Raw genomic sequence first — 21,072 nt, 5'->3', positions numbered from 1 at the left:
CATGACAAGACGGCACATCTGATGAAATCAGAAAGAAGAGAAGGCTGGCAACCAGATGAATACAATAGGCGAATAGGCGAAAGGCGATATAAGAAAAGAAACAGGTATGAAAGAAGGCCGTCGGGTAGGAATGAATGATACCAATTGGTCAGTCAATCCCCCTGAAAAACAAGATAGCATTGTAGCAAAGAAGTAGAAGAGAACACTATGTAACAAGAAAGTAAATTGTATTTGAAAAGCAAGGATGAGAAAATGAAGAAAAGGGGGAGGTCAAGACACGAAGAGATGAAGAGACGGGGAATCTGACGACCTAAGAAGAGAAAAGAAGATGCAAATCGGGGAATCAATTCCGCTCCTAATAAGAAACAAAAAAGAGGAAGAAAAGACAATGAAAGCCGCTCAGCGTAACAAATAGAATGGTATAATGACAAATGAAACCTGGAGCAGCAATAGGTTGACCAAGGCATGTCGAAGAGCCGGGGGTATATAGGCTATTCCTCGTGTCTGTAACTGCCGACCAAAACGAAAACAAATCCGACAAGCTCTTGAATCCTCTGTTTTTCCGACCAAGCGAAAAGTATATATCCGAGTATGTAGAGAAGAGAATGGTGTGAAAAAGGAGGGGAAAAAAAGCAAAGCGCCAGATGAGGGATATACGCACACTCCGTCCCATCTAAATGCAGTGATCTCAACAAGCAGGGAAAATAAAAAGCACAACACGCTCATCATTGCAAATATGCAAGATTAAAAAGGAAGCAAAAAAAGAGGTAGGCAAATGACTTCACAAAGGAAAGCTTTCAAATGCAGGCACACAAAAGAGATGATTGCTGGTTATAGGCGGTCAAAACCCATTGATTTCAACAATGGACCATCCACATACCAATAGTGGTTGTCAAAAACAAGAAGAGAAAATGACACCCAATGAGTCAAATGCAGGTGAAAATCTGAAAACGGTACGAAAGTAAATGGATGGCAATGCTCCAAGGGAGGAGAGATCGAGAAGGTGGGGAGGATGAAGGAGAAAGTTGCTTATACGTGGAATCATAGGCCTAGAAGACCGCAGCCAATCCGTTCCTTGAGTGGCGCCGACTGAATCTTTTCCTTCCTTTCACGGATTCAGAGTCAGTGGCCTGGTGTTTGACGAGCGTGGCCCGCCCGGACGATGATGGCGGGTTTTCATGGTGCATCTCAGAACTGTGATCCAGAGTGTTGGCCTGGCTTGACATTTCAGATGACAAGTTATGGAATGCTTCGTCGGCAGAGTAGGATCCATTGTTTTGTTGGGACAGAGCCATTTCTTTCGCTCGGTCCAGCGCGTCCAGCCATTCCTGTGCTGACAAAGCCGTGGCACCAACATTGCTAGACGAGGGTTTAGGGTCTTCAAAGACGAAGTGCTTGTCTCGCTGTGATCAATGACATTAGCAACGCGTTACGAGAGGCAGCTTATAAGGAATATGAATCTTACCGTGTCCACAACCCAGCATGAAAATCCTTTAGTATCGGTTGAAGTGCGATACTGCGACCCTGGACCGAGCAGGGAAATCTCCAACTTGGCTTTCTTTTCGTCGCCTCCGGATGCTGCCATAATGATTCGGGCTGACGAAGTCACCATCACCAGTCGCTGTCGCTTCTTAGTGGTACTACCTCCGAAGAAACGTGAAAATTTCTTCGGGGCTTCGACTTCACCAGTTCCGTTCTTTGAGACGGGGCTATGGGCAGCCGGTGAAGACAAAACCATCAAATTTCCCAGCTTGAGTATTCGCTCATTGGTCTTGGTCAACACCGGCGACCACTCGATATCAAGTTGGGTGGGGGGAGGCAGCTCCGTCACGAGTCTTGGGACCACCCTGGAGCTGGCGTTGGTGGCGCCAGAGGGAGCCGTGCTGATAGCCGGGGGGTAACCCTCCCCATCTCGACCTCCGTTCAATTTAATGGGCTCACGAGGTGGTGGCACATACGCCTTCAGCCGAGGTGCTTTTCGTTTCCACAGGTCCGGGCCCCAGGTCATACCCTGGAAGAATTCATGGTTCTTGATGTGTTCGATTGGCAGCCGACGAGCTGGGTCGAGAACGAGCAGACGCTCGACGAGATCGCGGGCCACGACGGGAAAGCCGACGGGAAACTCGTAATCGAGCGCGACGATTTTTTGGAACGTTTGGTATTCATTTCCGGCCTTGAAAGGGGGTCGACCGGCCAAGAGCTGATAGATAATGCAGCCAAACGCCCACAGATCACTTGCCTTGCAGGCATTCTTGTCGGTGAGCAGTTCCGGGCTGACATATTCCGCGGTGCCGACGAAGGAGCTGGCACGCTCCTCTGCGGGCATGTCGGCCGAGTCTAACGGCGGCATTCCGCTCGAATTCTTCTCCGGTCGCCGTGGGCTCTTGAGGATTTTGGCCGTTCCGAAGTCCGTGATCTTGACGTGCATCTGGTTATCGAGAAGTACGTTCTCCGGTTTCAGGTCCCGATGGATCACGCCGCGCCGATGCATGTAGTCGATGGTGTCTAGAATCTGGGCACCGTAAAACCTCGTGCACTCCTCGTCGAAAGTCGACATGCGCTTGAGCACGCCCAGTAGTTCTCCCCCTTTGCATAGATCCAACACAAAGTATAGCGAGCGCTCATCTTGAAAGGTGTAGTAAAGTCGAACGATTCCCGGATGCTCGGTCAGTCGGTTCAAGGTGTCCTTCTCGATATTCACATATTTCACCTTCTTCTCCTTGATAATGTGTCGCTTGTCTAGAATCTTGATTGCATATTCCTTCAAGGTCTGTCGGTCCGTACCAAGCACCACGGTACTATAGGATCCTTCGCCGAGAGTGTTCCCGAACGAGAAATCCCGCACCCCCTTTTTGATGTAGCGCGCAACGGGCTTCCCGTTGGCGTCTAGCTCCTGTCTCACAGACACAGCGGCGCCTCGGTCTTGCCAGTCGTCGCTGCTGGGCCCAGGGCCGTTCTCCATCCCGTAAGGCGTCCCCGCCAGCTGAGCCGGATTACCGCCGCGCGCGTGGGCACGGGAAGTCTGACGCATCACCATCGGCCCGTTGCCTGCGGGCAACTGGGCTGTCCGATACGATCGGTCGCTGTGGCTATTATCACGTACGGGAACCCCGGCCTGATACGCGGCAGAGCCACCCCGAGATTCTGCCCGAGCCTGGCTTTCGGAGGCGGACGAGGCGGCCGAGTCGGTGCGGATTCGATAGGAGCCCTCCCGGGCGGCCAGGGTCGACGTAGAACCGTTCGCGAAAAGACCCGATAGAGGACGAGACGAACCCGAGGAGGGAATCTGTTGCTGTTGTTGGGGGGCGTAGGGGGGGAATTGCGAGGTCGGTTGTTGCTGTATATCTAGGTAAGGAAGGACGATGGAATTCCGATTGTCGTGGGGGTTTGTCGACGAGTCGAACAGGCTCTCGCCGGTAGACGGCATCGACAGAAAGGGGAGGGAGGTCGAGCTGCCTGAACGCTGTTGGAAGAGGGTCGACTCGCGCTTGGGTTCGGGGGCAGGAGGCTGAGCCGTCGCAGCGGACGGAGTTGGAGTCGCGGCATCTTCGGACGAGTGTAGAGACGAGTCATCCGGGTTGGCTATCCGGAGACCTCCCAGAGACTGGGAGAGACTGAGGTCCCCGTCCATGACGGGCATGAGTGGTGGTGAGAAGGAGGAGGACGGTCGAATTGTCGAACAATCGGACCGAGAGGGGGGGAGAGACGAAGGAGGAAGAGGGAGAGGGGAAACGGAAAAGGAGAAACGAGAGAGGGACGACGTTTGGGTGAGCAGCCAAGACTCGGGACTTTCAGCGTAGGGGGGAAGGAGAACGAGAATATAATTTCTTCGGTGAATTTTTTTGTTTTTTTTTCTCTGTCTCCTCTATCATTATTTGCAAATGTAATCAAATAATAATAGGAAAGAATTAAATAACGAGTGGTGTTATGGGGATGAATAGCCCGCCGAACAATAACTGGCGGTAACTCCCCATCCAAGAGAGAGGGAGAGGGAGGCAAAGCGAGGGTGGGCCGACGGAGGCAGCGGTGGAAGAATAGCAGATGATGTATCTCTTGCTCACTGTCGAGAGTGAGTGCTGAGGGCCAGGAGAAAATATAAAACGAAAAGAGAAAAGAGTGAAAAGTGCAAAAGTGCAAAAGAAGACGAGGCTCAGATGGCAGTTGGCAGCCTGAGGCCTGAGGATCCCCGCCGATTCCAGTTGGGTTCTTCTATCCTAGTTATTATTAGATCAGAATCTGCCTGCCTGCCGGTTATATTTAGTATTGACTAATCTCGATCTTGGATCTACTATTTGGTCTTTTTTTTATTTTCTTTTTCTTTTTCTTATTTTCTCTTTCGTTTGTTTCTACATCATAAAATTCCAAGGGGACGATTTCCAGGTTCCCTTTTGGGATGCAGCGTTGAATGTATCGAACCATGTCGGGCTGATCATCGTCCTTTGCCAGAACAAGCTGAAATTTGTTGGTGTCCTGAGCCTCGTGGATTACATTGTGTAGATATTCCGAGATATATTTTGATTTAATGTTTATTCTTCGTAGTAACGTGCACGCTTGTTCCTGCCGCGTTCCAAATATATACTGTCAGCGTTCCTTCCCCACATATCTAATTCATTGTCTACATAGTTTGGTGTAGCTAGAAAAAACAGCACCATTCAAATTCTACATCCAATAATTGACTTGCAGTATCGCTACAGAAATCTGCGGTATTCTACGTTCTCTGGAGTATAGAAGAGCCCACCAAAATGCTTCGTCTGGGACCCACTCGTATTTTCCTGGGAGAAGAAGACCTCCGTTATCATCTGGGAAGAGTTTACCTGCGTCAGACAGAATCTGCGTCGGGATATAACACGGACCAAGCCAGCAGCGACGAGGATGAGGACGAGTATGAAGATGAGGATGACGAAACTTCCATCGACTCCCTGGGGTTCTCTCCATATGCTCTGTCCCAATTCAAAGTGTCCAATTCAAGTTTCGCCAGTGAGCGAGATAGTTGGCCATCACAAGATCGATGGCCGAAAAACTGGAGAACAAATGCTGTCGGCCTCCCTTCGACGCTTGCTGAATCTACCACTCTTGAAACGTCACTAGTCTCGGCGTCCTCTGTTTGTGCTGATTTTCGTGTTCCTGGCCTAGTCGGCGTGACGGACGCGAATGGTACTCTCACTCGACGTGCAAGTGCCAGATCACGATACGTGTGCTATACTGGTCTGCTTCAACATTCACCACAAACAAACACCCCAACTCTCACTAGCTTGAAGTCTGGTGTCCCCCTCAGTTCAGCTGATGAGAAGACAAGGAGTTGCAAACTTCTCAACACCAATACCACTGGGAACCCGTGCCTCTCTTTTCGTCAAGAGCTGGAAAGTTCCACGGACCTCTCCGTTTCCTTGCCCCTCACAACTCTAACTCTTGACTTGGAACACACGGCTTCTCATCAACACAAAGCGGGTAATGAAACCCACCTGTCTTTATCAAACAAATACTAACGCTCTTTGTCACAGCACTGAGCCCCAAGTCTAGTACTCAACTGAGCCAACAGACCAAGTTCTTCCACCCCAGTCTGAGCATCAAGACATATCCATCCGCGTACCCTGTCCCACTCAATCCACTGGTCAAAATCCTCAACCGGCTTCTCCAAGAGGGACTGATAGTCAAGGCAGCCATGATGAACGGCGCAACGGAATCAAATAACTCAGGACCATGGAGAAGAGGGGCAGTTCGAACCCGCAACCCCATGTGGCAACACTTAAATCGTTTGCACGGAACAGGTGCCACTGATGGTCCAGAGAGGACCTCCGCAGCCCTAGCGAGTGACTCTCAGGATCTACCTGAGCCAGTTGCGTCCGCTGAATCTCCAAGAAGCCCCGCTGCCGAGGTAAGAGTCCATGCTGATAAGCGGTTAACGAGAGTTAACATGTTGAATCATCGAAGCGACCGAGGAATGAGAGTGACAGCGAGGCGGAAAAAATGGACAAAGTGCGTAGAGTCATGTCCATCAGTTCATTGGCCCCTGCGGACAACCATGTTGAGATACGATCTCGGCATGGGGCCAGGTCATCCGATGCAGATGTGGAACTCCTTCCTAGGGGTTCGGCGACTATGAGAGAGCCGGTAGGCATGCCTTGCAACGAAGTTCCTGTGATAATAGCAGTGCTAAGAGTTACTCTTCACCGCAACTGTAGGACCTAGTCGCTTCCACCATGGGGCCCGCCCACCTCACCCACGATCGGGTATTACAACAGAATGGCGCTGTTCTTGCAGGGCCGCTAGATACCTCCAGGGTGATCCTGACCCACCCAGTATCTTCAACCGCTGGTATACACCCTAATTCTCGTGCGACGAGTCGGGAGCAACCCTTGGTGACGTATGGACCAGTGGGAACCATGACCGAAACATCCCCAGCAGCCGGTCTGCACTATTCTTCTGCGATCGCTCGTGAGCAGCCCACGGCGACGTATGGACGATTGGAGGCCATTCGTCGAGCAGCTCCAGCTGTTCGTGTACAGCCATTCACTCCTGTCAACCCACCAAGCCGGACAAGACAAGAGGGCTCGGCAACTCCACATGGTAGCCACCCTGAGCCAAATAGCGTAAGGATTTCCCCGGATCGTGACGGTCAGTTCATCATGCGGCTAACCTGCGTAGGATGATGCCATCTTTAAGGCGGAAGCTGATGCTATTGAAAAGCGCCTGAACCGGATGATCTCCGGGGAATTGCAAGCTGCTAAGCGTATCAACATTTACGATTATGGATTGGGTGCGCTGAGAAGAAAGCCGCTTGGAGAATGGTACCGAGAGGCAGTGAACAAGGACATGTAGGTCAAGATGCTAGCCTGGAGGGGTCTGGCAGACGGACGGAGAGACATCGCGCTGCCACCGTATATTCTCGTGCCTGGAGAGCCCGTCCAAGAATAGATCCATGGCCACCGAATGTCTCAAGCGGTATTTGAATCGAGGGTTGACCTTGGAGTGGGCTGATAAGGTGATGACAGATGATGATACGTATACCTTTTGTTATTCTTGTCTGTTTATTTTGGTATCGTTGTTGACTGGATCGCTTCGTGAGTTGTCATTTGCCGTTGAGGGTGGCGGAGGCCGGTACTTTGGTCAGCCTGCCCGAGTCGACTCCACCCGGCTGGCGTACTATGCGGAGAAAGCGCAGTCATGTTATTAGCAGCCTATCAGTATCAGGATAGGGCATTCAGAAGAAAATTGCAATACGTGGTTCTTTGTGTTTCAGGCATGATTCAGTCTTCATATTCCATATTCACCAGGAGGATGGAGAGGGAGAGAAGCGAGAGACACTCAGTCCGAAACCACGTTGCCTGAGTGCCTCACCCGTGACCATCCCGATCGCCCGGCCGAAGACGGCTAGACTACGTTGAATAATTCCCGGCTCCAGAACGGAGTACGCGTCTGCGCCTCCACTGATTCAAAAAAGTGATCTGCCCTCTGTCTCTGTTCTCTGCCCGGACACCCACAGTCTCTCCGGAGCTGTCAGGTATTCCTGGCACTGTGCCCGTAGACACGGGATTATGAAGAGTAGGATCAATCAATGAAGTAGTGTTGGTGGTAAAAGTAATCCGTACGTATCTACACAGTAGATGCAGGGCTGCACTCAATTCCTGGATACTGGATACTGATAGAAATATCGGCAATCCGGCATCGCGAAATTTGATACCATCGCACATCGATTAGGTAGCATGTCCGAGCGTCAAGTCAATCCTAATCTTACCAGTTTACTAGCGTAGATTACCTAGAGAGTAGATGGAACTACGGAGTACTCAGTGCAAACTATTTAATTTAGTCTGTGTGTATGTGTATGTGTCCTTTAATATGCGCATTTAGTGTTACTTAGCATACTTTCCCTACTACAGTAAAACTCCGCTATAACGATTTAATTGTGGACAGTAAAAAGTTCGTAATAACGTAATCGAGCGGTTACTTATTCTTGACGGTCATTCAAGTCATCAATCTGCAGAATTTGATAATTTCTGCAGAGAGAATGCAATTATCTGTCTCTGTATGCCTCCCCACACATCTCATCTTCTTCAACCATTAGATGTTGGTGTTTTCGGGCCACTCAAGAGCGCGTACGGGAAACTGGTTGAGGGAATGATGATAGCTGGAAATAACCATATTGATAAGGTAGATCTTTCTTGCATCTATATCCTTCTGCTCGCAAAGAAACCTTTACTCAAAAGAATATATGCAATGGCTTTGCAGGGGCTGGTCTTAAACCACTTGATAAAGACCGGGTTCTTGAGAAAATCACCTTTTAACTTCGTACGCCAACACCGCCTCTTATTGAGGTTGAAGGATCAATCTCTTCTGCTTTTCAAACACCTCAGAATCCTCGCCAGATTGATCGCAAGGTCCAAAGCCTACAGAGAAGTCTCCAAAAGAAAAGAACGCTTTCCAGCAGTCCAGTGTCTCATATTCAACATCTTGAAAAGGCTGCGTCTATGGCAATGAATATGAACTTTCTTCTTCAACAAGAAAATAAGGTTCTACGCGCTGAAAACGAGCGGAAAGTTATGAAAAAAGCAAGGAAGCGTGTTTCTTTAGGGAAAGATCTCTTTATATCTGTACAAGAAGGTCGTGAGCTTTCTCAGCAGCTTGATACACAGCCTGATGAGCAGATAGATGAGCCAACACCAAGGCCTCGCAAGTGAGCTCCACAACGTTGTAGTGGTTGTGGGATTATTGGACACACAATAAGAAGCTTCTCTAGTAAATAGCTATGTGTAATATTTTTTAAATAGTCTAATTCAATGGTGTTGGTGGTTGGAAAGCTTCAAATCCCGTTGATTGCGGCGAAACTGCGTCACACGGCCGTGGATTACGTTATCGGAGGGTTCGGAACAGTAAAATTATGTGAATATTCGCATTCATTCAAAGCATTACACTATAGTAACTATATATATGTATAAATAAACTATATTATAACGAATTTAGGTGAGAGACTAGAAAATGGTACGAATTACGGCATAATGAAGATTTTACGAATTTAAGTGGTAAAATAATTGTGGCAGTGAAAAAATTCGCTTAAACGAAGATTTCAGTATGACCGAGAACGTTATAACTTATAACGGAGTTTTACTGTAACTAATTAATTTAAACCAACTCTTGTTTTTTTTTATTTTTTTAAACCATAAATCAAAGCGCCGACCTACTCGATCGGGTAGATTTAGGGGTGGATAGTGCCGCCAGAAGATACTATTATTATTGTTATTATTCTGGTGCGTCTAGAACTCCAGACTCTAGACCCGACTCTAGACTCTGTCGTGGCCCTTAACGGAGCAGGATCGAGCAAACTGAGACATCCACCGGTCTGACCTAACCTGACTTGACCTGAACGTCTGGGCTCAGGAATCTTGAATCTTCGGTTTAGAAAAAAAAGGGAAAAAAGAAAGACAAAAAGCCAAGACAGTTGTCTCAGCCTTAATTTATTTATCTCTACAATCACTAACTAACTAACTAATTGCTGAGTGCTGACTATGTACTAGTAACTAGTTAGTAGGATGAACTGTCCACTGGGTGGTGTCTACTGTCTTACCTTACTTTAGCACTAGTAGATACTACTGTAGATAGCTGGCAGGTGAGATTGCAATTGCATACAGAACACGGAGTACACCATACACAATAGAGTCCAGCGTACGGAGTACAGAGTACCGTGAATGACATCAGGGTTCGATTCGGAAGAACCATCCCTTGTCGCTTCGAGTTCGAGTCATTAAAGCTGGCTGATCATGTCGATCGGAACCGGATCTATCGCAAATCGCAATCTCAGTGTTTTCTAGTACATATTCTGCCGAAAACAACACGGTAGTGTAGCCGACAGATAGGTAGTGAGTGTCGATCGACTGGTCTGATCCTGACAAGGCAGTCAGTTACTACAGTATGTGCAGGATCTGACGGTCGGCCTAAGGGATGTCAGATTCAATTCCAAGAAACAGGCTCGGACATTTCTGACTGGAAGGATAATTTTATTCGCGAATCTCATTCATTCAGTAATATGTTCGTGGGATATAAATCTACCTATCTAAGGCGCCCCGTGGCAGAAGCATCGAAATGATAGCCAAACTAGCAGGGCATCCACCTCCACATCCATCATCTTCAAGAATCAAGTCTAGAAAAGATATGTCGAAGAAAGAAAAGGGGTTATAGCTTGAAAAAGAATTCTAGCAAGAATTGCAGGAAAGATGGGTGGGTTTTCACATCAACACAAAATGCCCGCAAAGATCTCCCAAATATCGCTTCAAAAGATGATAAAAAGAAAAAGAATAATAGTGAAATAGAATCAATGGCTCCCGTCGTCCGTTAAAAAAAATCCGGTATCTAATTGTTTTTTCCTCCGAAAAAAAAACCCCCTCTTGAAATCATTCAGTAATTAAATCAGAAAATATCTCTATAAATTGTTTGGCGTTTACTGAGCCTTGGACTTAGCAAACAGCTGAGCACCGTCTTCCAGACGACGCTCGGTGTTCTGGCGACCGTTGACGAAGTCGGGGTAGTTCAGAGTAAGCTCGACGGCACCGTTGACAATGTTGTCCACAGCCTCAACACCAAGCATGAAAGAGTGGTCCTGGTTACCGACCTCGTAGCGCCAGCTACCGAAGCGGCCACGGGTCCAGATGTCCTGGGCCTGGAGGCGGGGCAGGATCTGGGTGAGGGCACCCTCACGCTCCAGGGAGGGGGTGGGGTAACCGTGGTCGAAGCGGCGGTGGTAGGTAGAGACGACCTCGTCGGTGGGCTTGAGCATCTCGGTGTTGACCAGACCCTGGATGGAGTCGGCCAGAAGAGTCTCGTGGTTGACGGGCTTCATGGAAGACTCGGAAACCTCCAGCATGATAGACCAGTAAGGACCCTCCTCAGCGTCGGTGCTCTTGGGCTTGGAGCCGTCGGCGAGCTGCAGAGTGGGGAGCTTCTTGGAGGACTCGGGCTGGTTGTGGGGAGAGTAGTTGGAGAAGATGGTGGCACGGTAGAAGGGGCAGTTGTCCTCAGGGAAGTAGAGCTGTTGGAACCCATCACGTTAGCTTGCACCCAGAGTTGTAGGGAAAATTCCAAGCGACTTACCCAGCACTTGTCACCGATTCTCTCGGGACGGACACCACGGATACCAACACCGATAACGTGGGTGGTGGAGTAGAAGAGCTGCTTGGTGAGGCCAACTAGCTCCTGGTCACCCATCTGCTCAGCAAGGAAGTCCACAGCCATGGTGGAGACCAGCTTCTTGTAGCCGACGGTGGTTCCGTCAGCGAGCTGGACGGTCTTGTTACCAGCGTTGACCTTGGTGACCTTGCCCTTCTCACCGAAGCGAGTGTTCTCCTTGGGGATGGTGTTGGCAACGGCAATCCAGATACCACCGGTACCACCGTGGGCGGGGAAACGGAAAGTAGCGTTAGGGCCCCAGTTACCGGCGGTCTTGTTAAGGATAACGTTGGTGGTGACGGCCTTGACGTTGGGAGCGGCGACACGCTCACCGAGCCAGGCACATTGCATCTGAAAGTTGAGGTTTCATTAGCGATCGCGTTTCTTCACCCGACCGATCGATGCGAAGTGATTTCAGGCTTACCTTGGTGGTGGGCACAGCCCAGACCTTGTAGTTGTAGGGTCTCATGAAGAGATCGGCGATACCAGTACCCATCATACGAACGATCCACTCGTCGAAGTCCTTGGGCTTGGTGCTGGCCACGCGGGCCTCGAGAGCGGCATCGATCATGCCGTCAATGCACTTGACCTGCTCGTCCTTGGGAAGCATGGAGATGTTGTTCTGGAAAGGGTAGGGAACCCATTGCTCCTGGCAGCGGACGTAGGAGATACGCTGGTGGGTGTACCAGTCCTCGTCCTTGGGGAGAGCCTCGTTGATGCAGTCGTCGAAGTACTTGTAGTGGGAGAAGATGACGTGGCCACCGACGTCGTAGAGCTGTCGATGAGTTAGCTGTGACGATTCTTTGTTGCCCAGACGGGAGTAGAAGCCAGATTTTACGTACGAAGCCTTCGGGGGTGACATCGGTCGAAGCAAGACCACCGGGGGTCTCGTTGCTGTCGACGATCAACCACGAGGGGCCATTCTAACGGTCACAGTCAGTATTTATTGAGGAATTTGCGCATTCGGTAGGGTCGCTATCGTACGATCTGGTTCAAACGCTTAGCGGCACCCAAACCAGTTGGGCCAGCGCCAATGACGAGGACGTCGACGGAGCTAGAATCGAGCAAGACGACGAGGTTAGCAACAGCACTTCCTAGTGCGATGACCCCTGAAGAGACCAGGATCGCGGACGAGTCTTACATATCGGGGTGGGTCATTCTGCCTTGTAGGATATCCTGAAAGCTGGGAACGCGGTTTAAGGTCTTGCGGGCGAGACTGAGCATAGAAAAGATCTATGAAGCTGCAAGATTGCAGTATTTAAAGAAGCGGTAAGGGGGGGGGAGAGGGAAGGAGGAGAGGGAGGAGAGGAAAGGAACGGTGAGGGAAGGTACAGTAATATTAGTATTAGTATTAATAGTATTAATGGTACAGGTATTTGCCGGGAAAACCCAAAGAGAGTGTGGGGAGTTGTCTGTTTCAAGTTTAGTCCCTCCCGATTCCTCCCTAATCAAAGGAAGACGACTGATGATGAATCCCTATCGCTATCAAACCCTGGGAGGAGGAAAAGGGGAAATCCCCCGGCCTGATAATTTTAAAATTAAAATCTGGTCTCAAAACCTAAAAACTTGACAGGACACGCGGCGCTATCCCAGAACTTCCCAGTTCCAACCAGCCATTCGACTCGGTCGCCGTGCGCCATGAGACCGGCTTCTGGTTTCCCGTTGGATAGACCTTCCAGGTGGCTAACGTTAGGTCGTGGATTAATGGTGATTACACTGGGATCGTAAGGGTCTGCGGAGCTACGATTGGTCTATCGAGCTGCTTATCGTCGAATACATCTGGATGCAGCTGGCCTGTCGGTGCTCATCTGCACTCATCATGGTCGGCATCGATCGCCTTAGTTTTAACTATTTTTATCCTTAATTCTCGCCAGACACCAGGGAGACTGCCCCTGAGCACTTCGTTCCGGTGTGTACTCCGTACTGCTGCTCTATCGCTGCATTCTTGATCGCCGATTTGCGTAGTTTGTGCAGTACATACATACTGAGCACGGTGTAGCTTGTTCTCTCTGTTCGCAATTCATCCAACTCTACTCAGTACGCTGCATTCTTCTGTCCACCACAGCTAGTCCGTATGCCGTGTTCAGACACCTTCAGCACGTAAGACACGGTGCGCGTCGAGTCCTTCATGGTGTAGCCAACGACTCCGTTCTTTTGCATGACATAGACGAGCTCCTGGAGCACGGTTGTACTCTGTACAGACTACTCCATATTCCATAGGACCTGGACTACTCCGTACTAAACCCTGGTTCTCCGCCGTCTGTGCAGCACGGCCGGCAACACTCGTCATTACGCACATGCCTGCTAAGCCCTCTCTAACGGATTGACTGTTGACATCAAAGGATCGTCCCTCAATTGATCCATCACACTTGTCAGGACTCAGATTGTAATTTGTGAACAACTGGATCCACTGACCGTCCTTCCTTGAAGCGGAAACTCAGAGCCGATCGCTTTCCAGAACCCGCCAAAAAAGACGTTTATCAGGGTTAAGATGACCAGGATGGCGGACGAAACCGACAGGCGAATGAAACTACCAGCCACGCAGGGTTTACTGTGGGAGGAAAAAAGCTTCGTGGTCTTTTTATTTGATTTTATTTTTCTTCATCAGGACAGGATAGCCGTTGCCATCGGGTTTGTGTACGGCAAGGTCTTGTTCCCGTTTTCTGTCCTCCCCTGCGATATGGGGAAAAATATGTAGAGTGGTGATATTTTCCTGAGTGTCACCGTAGCCATGGACAATTACTATTGTATCTATTGTCCCCGGACGGTACCTGAGGCTGTAGGTAGTATCCGTAATAACGTACGGAGTAGAGGATGAATCCATATCCAGGACCACCGGAACCCCGAAGCTCGTCAGGACGAGTCCCTGAGAAAGAGCGGCGAGGCAAAACGCAAGCAGGTCGTTTCCAAAACCAACGCCATTGAACCAAAGGGATGGCGTCAAGCCCGCAAGCCATCAGATCGCCGCATTCTCCACTGGCAAGGGACCTTTGCGGCAGCGCTATGGACAAGTGGCCGCTGAACGCGGGTAAGAAGTGCTTGGCTAGCAGGCTGCTTGCGTAATGCAGGTCGTGCCAAACAAGACGGTGTTAATTTTGATCAACACGCTGCGGTTACACTGGTAATTCCTGGTCGATTTTCCCTTACACCGTACGCGCTGATCGACATTCAGTCGTTTCATCTCTTACTTAGTAGTCGTAGATAGATAGATCAGAGAGCAACGACCACGTACTCGACACCGTCGGAGGTTTTTGCTGTTGTTATCTCTGTCTCAATTAGTCTTGCCTACGTAGGCAGGACCCGAAAAAAAAAAAAAAAAAAAAAAAAAAAAAGAGAGGCGACGCAAGTGGGGCTGGAACCTAAGAATAATAATGAGAAGTAACGGAAAAGGGGCAACGAGAAGCCAGTAAGTGGAGCCCTAGGAGATTGACACCAATACTCTCCAGTCGCCAGGCTCGCCACGAGAGTTGAAGTTCTGAACATTGGCCTTGCCCCACGCCCGCACCCAATTGATGGAGGGGAATTGCAGAGATGTTACGGTCTAATCCACCGGGGAGGTTGGACTTGGAGAAGGATATGGGACCCAGAGGGTTTGCTCCATAATGGAAGAAAAAGCAATTAAACTGATGGCTGAGGAGTTACGTAGTCAGTGCAACTGCCCTCGACTTTCTGATTACCTGTCGCTTTTTCGTGTTGAATATTGAATTAGTGTTTCGGTAATCTGTAGGACTTCAGGGACTTCAGAGACATCCAAAAGGCACAGCGAAAACAACAAAAAATAAAAGAAAGAAAAAAGAAGAAAAAGAAAAGGTGGACAAAAAGACCATCGGGAGCAGGGTAATGTACCGTACACGTACCGTACACAGGCCTGGAGCGCAATTTCCCCAAGTAATCTTAGCGTATGTAAGGCACGCGTACCGTCACCGTACAGCGTCACCGAGACCTCATTTTATCGATCTATTGATTATCCACACCCTTTTCGCCCCTCTTCGACTCCACTCGCTCAGGCCAGACGCCCAGCACTCGAAACTCCCCGTCAGAATTACTGGTAGTGTTTCATGTCCGCCTCTCGCCATGGGGAAATGTGGTACTAAGAATAATTTAAAAATAATTAAAACCGTTTTAGTGTACCAAAGAGGACTGCGAGTTGGAACAGGTCACTGGAAGTTGCCTGTCGTACGCCGTCCGAAGAACACAGACTCTGAGTGAGGAGGGAGTGGGTAAATTCTAGCTGGATTCGATTCTGTTCCGGTTCCATTCGACGTTGGGATTTGTTCTGGGGGGCACCCCTGCTTCCAGCTTGGCTTCGCCTTACAGAGTGTTAACTGCTAACTACGGGGAGGGCTACCAGGGATCCCCCGTAGGTAAAACTACTCCGCGTAAGACGTACCGAGTGCGTACGGGATACGCAAGGCAGGCAGGCGGTCGAGGTGCGGTCGCGCCCGGTACGGTAAAGCGCCGTAAGCCCGGTCGACTAAGACGGGGATCCAACGAACGACATATCTGACCTGGACCACGATCTCCGGTCTTCTCGCTGCCCCCCCCCCTTTCACTCCAACAAATAGTAATTCTAATAATAATAGATATTTCCATCCATAACCTTTCCTCACTCTACCAACCTACTTACCCTACCCTGCTTCCGTGCCGCGTTCGCAACCTTATCCATCTGACCAAATCGCCTGTCCCTCCCCAGCACTCAAACTACCCGAAGGGATTTTTCCATTTCTTTTTTTTTTTTTAATAAAAAAAAAGGAAGAGAAAAAAAATATACGTACCTCGTTTCCATCCATCCTATCCTCCCTTCTTGTTTCTCTCTTTCCCTCCCCTCCACTCCATGCTCTTCATTGTTGCTTGATTCTTGCGTCTTAATTTTTTTGTTCTTTTCTTTTTCCCTCCCAGCCAACTATTATCTCACTCGTTAACTCCCTTTTCGTTTTTATTCTTGTCTTATCTTCTTGGACTCTCCGTCTCAGTTCTTTCTACTCCCCCGTCACTCTCCGCCTTTCCCCGTGGCCTCCGCGCAGTTTAGCCAAAGCAGCCTTTTACGGCCGCGCCCTTTCGACTTCCAACGCTTCTTATCAGACCAAGCTCGCCAAATCAAGAAAATGAGTTCCGAAGGAGAAAAGGCCAGAACTTCCGGCGAGGTCTCTCGTCCGGAGCCCGCTTTGCCCACCGTGAACCCGGCCGCTGAGAAGTCCGAGCCTCCCAAGGCTACCTTCCACCCTGCGGTCTACGTGAGGTATGCAACTTGCTCATCTCGGGGAGATCGATGGTATTAACTCGGTGTCAGTGTCTGGATTGCTCTGAGTTCCAGTGTTATCTTGTTCAACAAGAAGATCCTTGATAACCCCCAAGCTCCATTCCGTAAGTGCAACTTGTTCTGTTATGACCAAATCACGACGATGAACTAACCTATCTCTCTCGCACAGGCTTTCGTATGACCTCCCTCGAGTACTCGAATGATATTCAAATCTGACCGTCTTCTAGCTATCTTCCTGACAACATGGCATCTGGCGTTCGCTACCCTGATGACCCAAATTCTCGCCCGCACTACCAACTTGCTCGATGGTCGAAAGACCGTGAAGATGACTGGCCGGGTTTACCTGCGCGCCATCGTCCCTATCGGCCTCTTCTTCAGTCTGAGTTTGATCTGCGGTAATGTTACCTACTTGTATCTGAGCGTTGCTTTCATCCAGATGCTTAAGGTATGCTTGCTCTCCGTTACCCCCGGGTCATGTTCCCTTGCTCATTGTGATACCTAGGCCACTACTCCGGTTGCCGTGCTCTTGGCTACGTGGGGCATGGGAATGGCTCCCGTGAACTTCAAGGTGCTATCGAACGTTGCTGCCATCGTTGTTGGTGTCGTCATTGCGTCGTTCGGTGAGGTCAAGTTCGTCTTGATCGGTTTCCTTTTCCAGCTCGGTGGTATCGTTTTCGAGGCCACCCGTCTGGTCATGGTCCAGCGCCTGCTCAGCTCCGCCGAATACAAGATGGATCCTCTTGTGTCTCTGTACTACTTCGCTCCGGTCTGTGCTGTCATGAACGGTCTTACCGCGCTCTTCATTGAAGTGCCCAACATGACTATGAACCACATCTATGGCGTCGGTGTCTCGACTCTGCTCCTCAACGCCGTCATTGCTTTCCTGCTCAACGTCTCCGTCGTCTTCTTGGTATGTGTCGCCGGGCTGCTTGCTTCTTGCGGATCCAAACTAACTCCAGTCTACAGATTGGCAAGACCTCTTCCTTGGTGATGACCCTCTGCGGTGTCTTGAAGGATATCCTGCTGGTTGCCGCCTCCATGGCCATCTGGCACACCCCCGTCACCGGCACCCAATTCTTCGGTTACTCTATCGCTCTTGGAGGTCTCGTCTACTACAAGCTTGGTGGCGACAAGCTCAAGGACTACACTGGCCAGGCTAACCGCGCCTGGGCTGAGTATGGTGCCAACCACCCGGCCCAGCGCAAGTCCATTATCATCGGTGCCGTTGTCCTAATCTTGTTCCTGTTCATTGGCTCTATGGGCCCCAGCTACGCTCCCGAGTCCATGGACCGTATGAAGGGCATGCTTGGTGGCGCCAGCACCGGAAACGCCTAAAGTCTTCTCTCTTTGAAGCCGTTTCGAGTCCACAGTGTCTGGATTGGACAAGACCCCTAGGCCAAACCTTGCGACGGTCCAGACATGATATAGTGGATGGGATGCTCCTTACACCCCGTGGTAGGGAGTCGCAAGACTGGACGCGAAATGTTCTACCATCAATTTCCTCATTCCTTTTTCTTTTTCCATTTCATATTTGGGCCTTTTTTTACAAAGTTTTTTCGACGGCCACACTACTGCCTTTTAAATTAAACGATAATGTCCCTCAGTTGAGGTAGTCCAAGGGAACGAATGGAAAGCGAGGTCCGACCAGACACGGCTACATGCGGGAAATGCAGCCTGTGCCAGATGGGACTCCCTTGAATACCATCTCATGGATTGAAATGACTGCGATCTCGACCTCGAGGTCAATTCTCCCTTTTTCTTGTTTACGCTGTCATCCACGGGCAATAGTCCCCTGAATTTCTTGCGATTTGGCTCGACGAATATTTGTGTCATGTTAAACTACCATGTGCTTTCACTTCTGACCTGCCTTATTTGCCTCTTCTATTGTTCATATTCACGAAATAGAATAAGTTTTGCCAAGTCCCCGAGCTTAGTAATCCACCTCCCGCTCCCTCAGGTGTCTCGCTTTGAGACTAGACCCCTTGGAGACTAGACCCACTAGGTCTCGCCTATGCGCCAATCAACGCAGGTGAGATCCAAGTGGGGCTCAGATCTGCGAATCAACGGTGACGCGCGGACGTGTTGCCCGGGCACAGCTGCACGTGACCAATCAGAAGGCCGTCCGAAAAACCAATTATTTTATTTACTGGATCCTTACTGCCGTCGATCGGCTGGGCTGGCTGCTGTGCCGCCGGTCCAGTAGGTAATCGAGTTTCTCTCTCTCCGCATTGCATGCGCTCTTCTTCCCTTCTTCCCTCGCTCTTGCTCTCTTTCACATAAGGTACCCTTAGCCAGTCATCCTCCTCTCTCTTTTCTCACTTTCCATTTCTCCTCTTCTTTCATCTATATACACTTGTGTCTTCCTTTCTTCCATCCTTCCTTCCCCCATCCTCCATCGTCCTCCATTTCTTCTCTTAGCTTTGGCACTCCTCTCTTCTCCGCAGCCTTCTCGCGCTGATCTCACTCTCGCGCTACGACCTCGTCCCATTCACGCGCCTTGGGACTCTCTTATCTTCTTCATAGGTTGTTGTATCTTTTCATTTCTAGCTCACTGGACGTAACAGATCGGATACCTCTTTCTTATTCCACTTTCGACATCTCTTATATCCTCCATTGAACCATCACGATGTGCCCGATGCTTCTCAACCACCTCTCTGATGGACCTGCCATGGTCCTCTCCCCTACCCAACAACACGCCTTTGTTCAGTACCCTCGCCATTTTGACTCGGTGCCTGGCACGAATTCGAGCTCCTTTTTCGCGAATGGCTTCGCTTCTCCCACCTCTTCGGGAGTAAGCCCGGTAGTGAACAAGCTGGCGACGCCCGGTCCTATTGCTGGAAAGCCGTCCCGCAAGAGATCGCGCGATGAAGCCTCCTTTGAAGAAGCTATGAATGCCCCCATTGCTCCTGTGCAAGCTGCACCCGTTCCTCCCCCGAAGAAGGAAGAGCCCATCTACGGAGAAGGCATGGTTCTTCTCAACCCGCAAACGGGATTGGCCTTGTCCGCGGAAAGCCAGACTGGCACCTGGTACGAAGAGGTCTCCGAGACCCCCGCTGCTTCCCAACCTCAAGCGGCCAGCTCATCCGGCGTTGCCGGCCGTAAGTCGCAGCGCCTCGACCCTGCCGCCCCCAGTTACGATGATATCGCACTTTCATCGATGCAGCGCCAGCAAGACGCGTCTGGCGATGATAACCGCCGCCATCTCAATGCTACCAACGGCTCGAATCCGTTTACATCTGGAGAGCCATTGGTTGATGACGCCACTCGCCTTTTGGGTATCAGCTGGCAGCGCATTGGCATGGACGACAACGATATGGCTGCTGCGGTGCGCGGCTGGAAGAAATACATCGACCGACAGTTTTCCGGCTATCTTTCCGACTGCGAAATTCTCATGAAGAACCGAGCTCTCAACGCCTACCTCGTCACTGCACGCCCTGTCACACCCTTTGGGCTTGCTGCCTCTCCTGCTTTCTATCTCTTCAACGATGACCTTACCCAGGGTCAGCTCGTGAGCTCTAGCTGGGAAAACGCGGTGCAAAACCTTCGATCCACTCCTATTATCTTCGAGGGTGCCCAGGTCTTGAATGCCTCGTCTCGCCCCATGACCCCGGGCCAAGACAACGTGCTGGGATCCAATCCCGCCGACTCAGGACTTCCTCTATTGCAAACCCTCAGTGCTCAGCCAGTCGGTGGCGGGTGCGCCGGATTGAACACTGGCGTGGCAATGGGTACTGGGATGGAGATTGACGCGTAAACCAAAGAATCAAAAGTCTGCTTATTCAACTAACGAAACCTGAAAACGACAAGGAACGCCATCGTCCGAATATTTCAACCACGACACATTTCAAAAATAGACAGTATCCTATATCGCGTCTACGCCTGACCGCCAAACATCGACCAGAACGATCGCAATTGTCGCCCCGTTTCCGTCGTCGATTCGCCCTATTTCGGTGTTCGTCCGCCGTTCGTAATTTATCGAGCTTCTGATGTTTGTGATAATTTTTTCTTTTCTTTTTCTCTTACATGATTTTTTCCTGAGTCTTGACACTTTCATTCTTACTATTATTATTGTAACTGGGGTTTTGGTATTTGGTATATTTGGAGGAGCAAATGGTGTTGAATACCTGCAGGTTCTTGGGATTTCCTTGCACTATTACTTTCTTTGCTTGTGTGTTATTGTCTTTTATCCTCTCCATCTGTTGATATCATCGATCCGTCTTACGTGAAAGACAAGAAAGAAAAGAAAAGAAAAGAAACCGATGAGAACAAGAATATATTAAGATTGGATTTGACTTGTCTGGGTTTGCTGTAATCTTGTAAGAATCAAGTACCCTTGTAGGTGCCTGAGGCAGGAACCTTCTGTCCATTATGAGGGATCGCTCTTTCTTTCCTACTTTCAACTCCTCATCATCGATATGCATATAATCTCCTGCGAGCCCGGTTTCAATTGAGCTTGCCGGAATCGCTCTTTCTGCAAGGCTCTGCCCAAACCCATTCCCTCCTCCCAGAATGGCCTTCGCATATCCCGAAGGCGAGTGCTGCTTCAGGCGCTCCGCCCTCCGAGCCTCCACCTATGATCCGGACAAGCCAGAGCATTTCTACGCGCACCTACTAATCGAATATATCTGGAACCGGCCTGCCTTTCATGGCTCTGCCAG

At 49.9% G+C, this 21,072-nt stretch overlaps 5 protein-coding genes across 5 annotated transcripts; 3 read left to right on the top strand and 2 right to left on the bottom strand.

Moving 5' to 3' along the window:
* Positions 1–1,049: 1,049 nt before the first annotated feature.
* KD926_003042 (PDPK1 family serine/threonine-protein kinase) lies at positions 1,050–3,640 on the bottom strand (the record flags this gene model as incomplete). The annotated part of the gene is made up of 2 exons (XM_053097325.1): positions 1,050–1,403; positions 1,466–3,640. The coding sequence occupies 2 exons, from the start codon at positions 3,638–3,640 to the stop codon at positions 1,050–1,052; spliced, it is 2,529 nt and encodes an 842-aa protein (XP_052958673.1).
* Positions 3,641–4,742: 1,102 nt separating this feature from the next.
* Positions 4,743–6,819, top strand: KD926_003041 (uncharacterized protein; the record flags this gene model as incomplete). The annotated part of the gene is made up of 5 exons (XM_053097324.1): positions 4,743–5,448; positions 5,502–5,875; positions 5,932–6,111; positions 6,183–6,590; positions 6,646–6,819. The coding sequence occupies 5 exons, from the start codon at positions 4,743–4,745 to the stop codon at positions 6,817–6,819; spliced, it is 1,842 nt and encodes a 613-aa protein (XP_052958672.1).
* A 3,610-nt stretch (positions 6,820–10,429) lies between these two features.
* Positions 10,430–12,378, bottom strand: KD926_003040 (protoporphyrinogen/coproporphyrinogen oxidase; the record flags this gene model as incomplete). The annotated part of the gene is made up of 6 exons (XM_053097323.1): positions 10,430–11,017; positions 11,080–11,505; positions 11,579–11,929; positions 11,997–12,077; positions 12,139–12,208; positions 12,296–12,378. 6 exons carry the CDS (start codon positions 12,376–12,378, stop codon positions 10,430–10,432), a joined length of 1,599 nt encoding a protein of 532 aa, XP_052958671.1.
* Positions 12,379–16,259: 3,881 nt separating this feature from the next.
* On the top strand, positions 16,260–17,749 carry glfB (UDP-galactofuranose transporter; the record flags this gene model as incomplete). The annotated part of the gene is made up of 5 exons (XM_053097322.1): positions 16,260–16,393; positions 16,445–16,518; positions 16,642–16,859; positions 16,917–17,324; positions 17,381–17,749. 5 exons carry the CDS (start codon positions 16,260–16,262, stop codon positions 17,747–17,749), a joined length of 1,203 nt encoding a protein of 400 aa, XP_052958670.1.
* Positions 17,750–19,040: 1,291 nt separating this feature from the next.
* On the top strand, positions 19,041–20,168 carry KD926_003038 (uncharacterized protein; the record flags this gene model as incomplete). Its single annotated transcript, XM_053097320.1, has 1 exon — positions 19,041–20,168. The coding sequence occupies one exon, from the start codon at positions 19,041–19,043 to the stop codon at positions 20,166–20,168; it is 1,128 nt and encodes a 375-aa protein (XP_052958669.1).
* Between the last annotated feature and the right edge of the window lie 904 nt (positions 20,169–21,072).

The sequence above is a fragment of the Aspergillus affinis genome, assembly GCF_023601865.1.
Source record: "Aspergillus affinis strain CMG 70 chromosome Unknown NODE_16_length_405296_cov_86_143545, whole genome shotgun sequence".
NCBI lineage: Eukaryota > Fungi > Ascomycota > Eurotiomycetes > Eurotiales > Aspergillaceae > Aspergillus > Aspergillus affinis.
The sequence above is the reverse complement of the archived record's forward strand: the minus strand, read 5'-3'. Positions and strand labels throughout refer to the sequence as shown.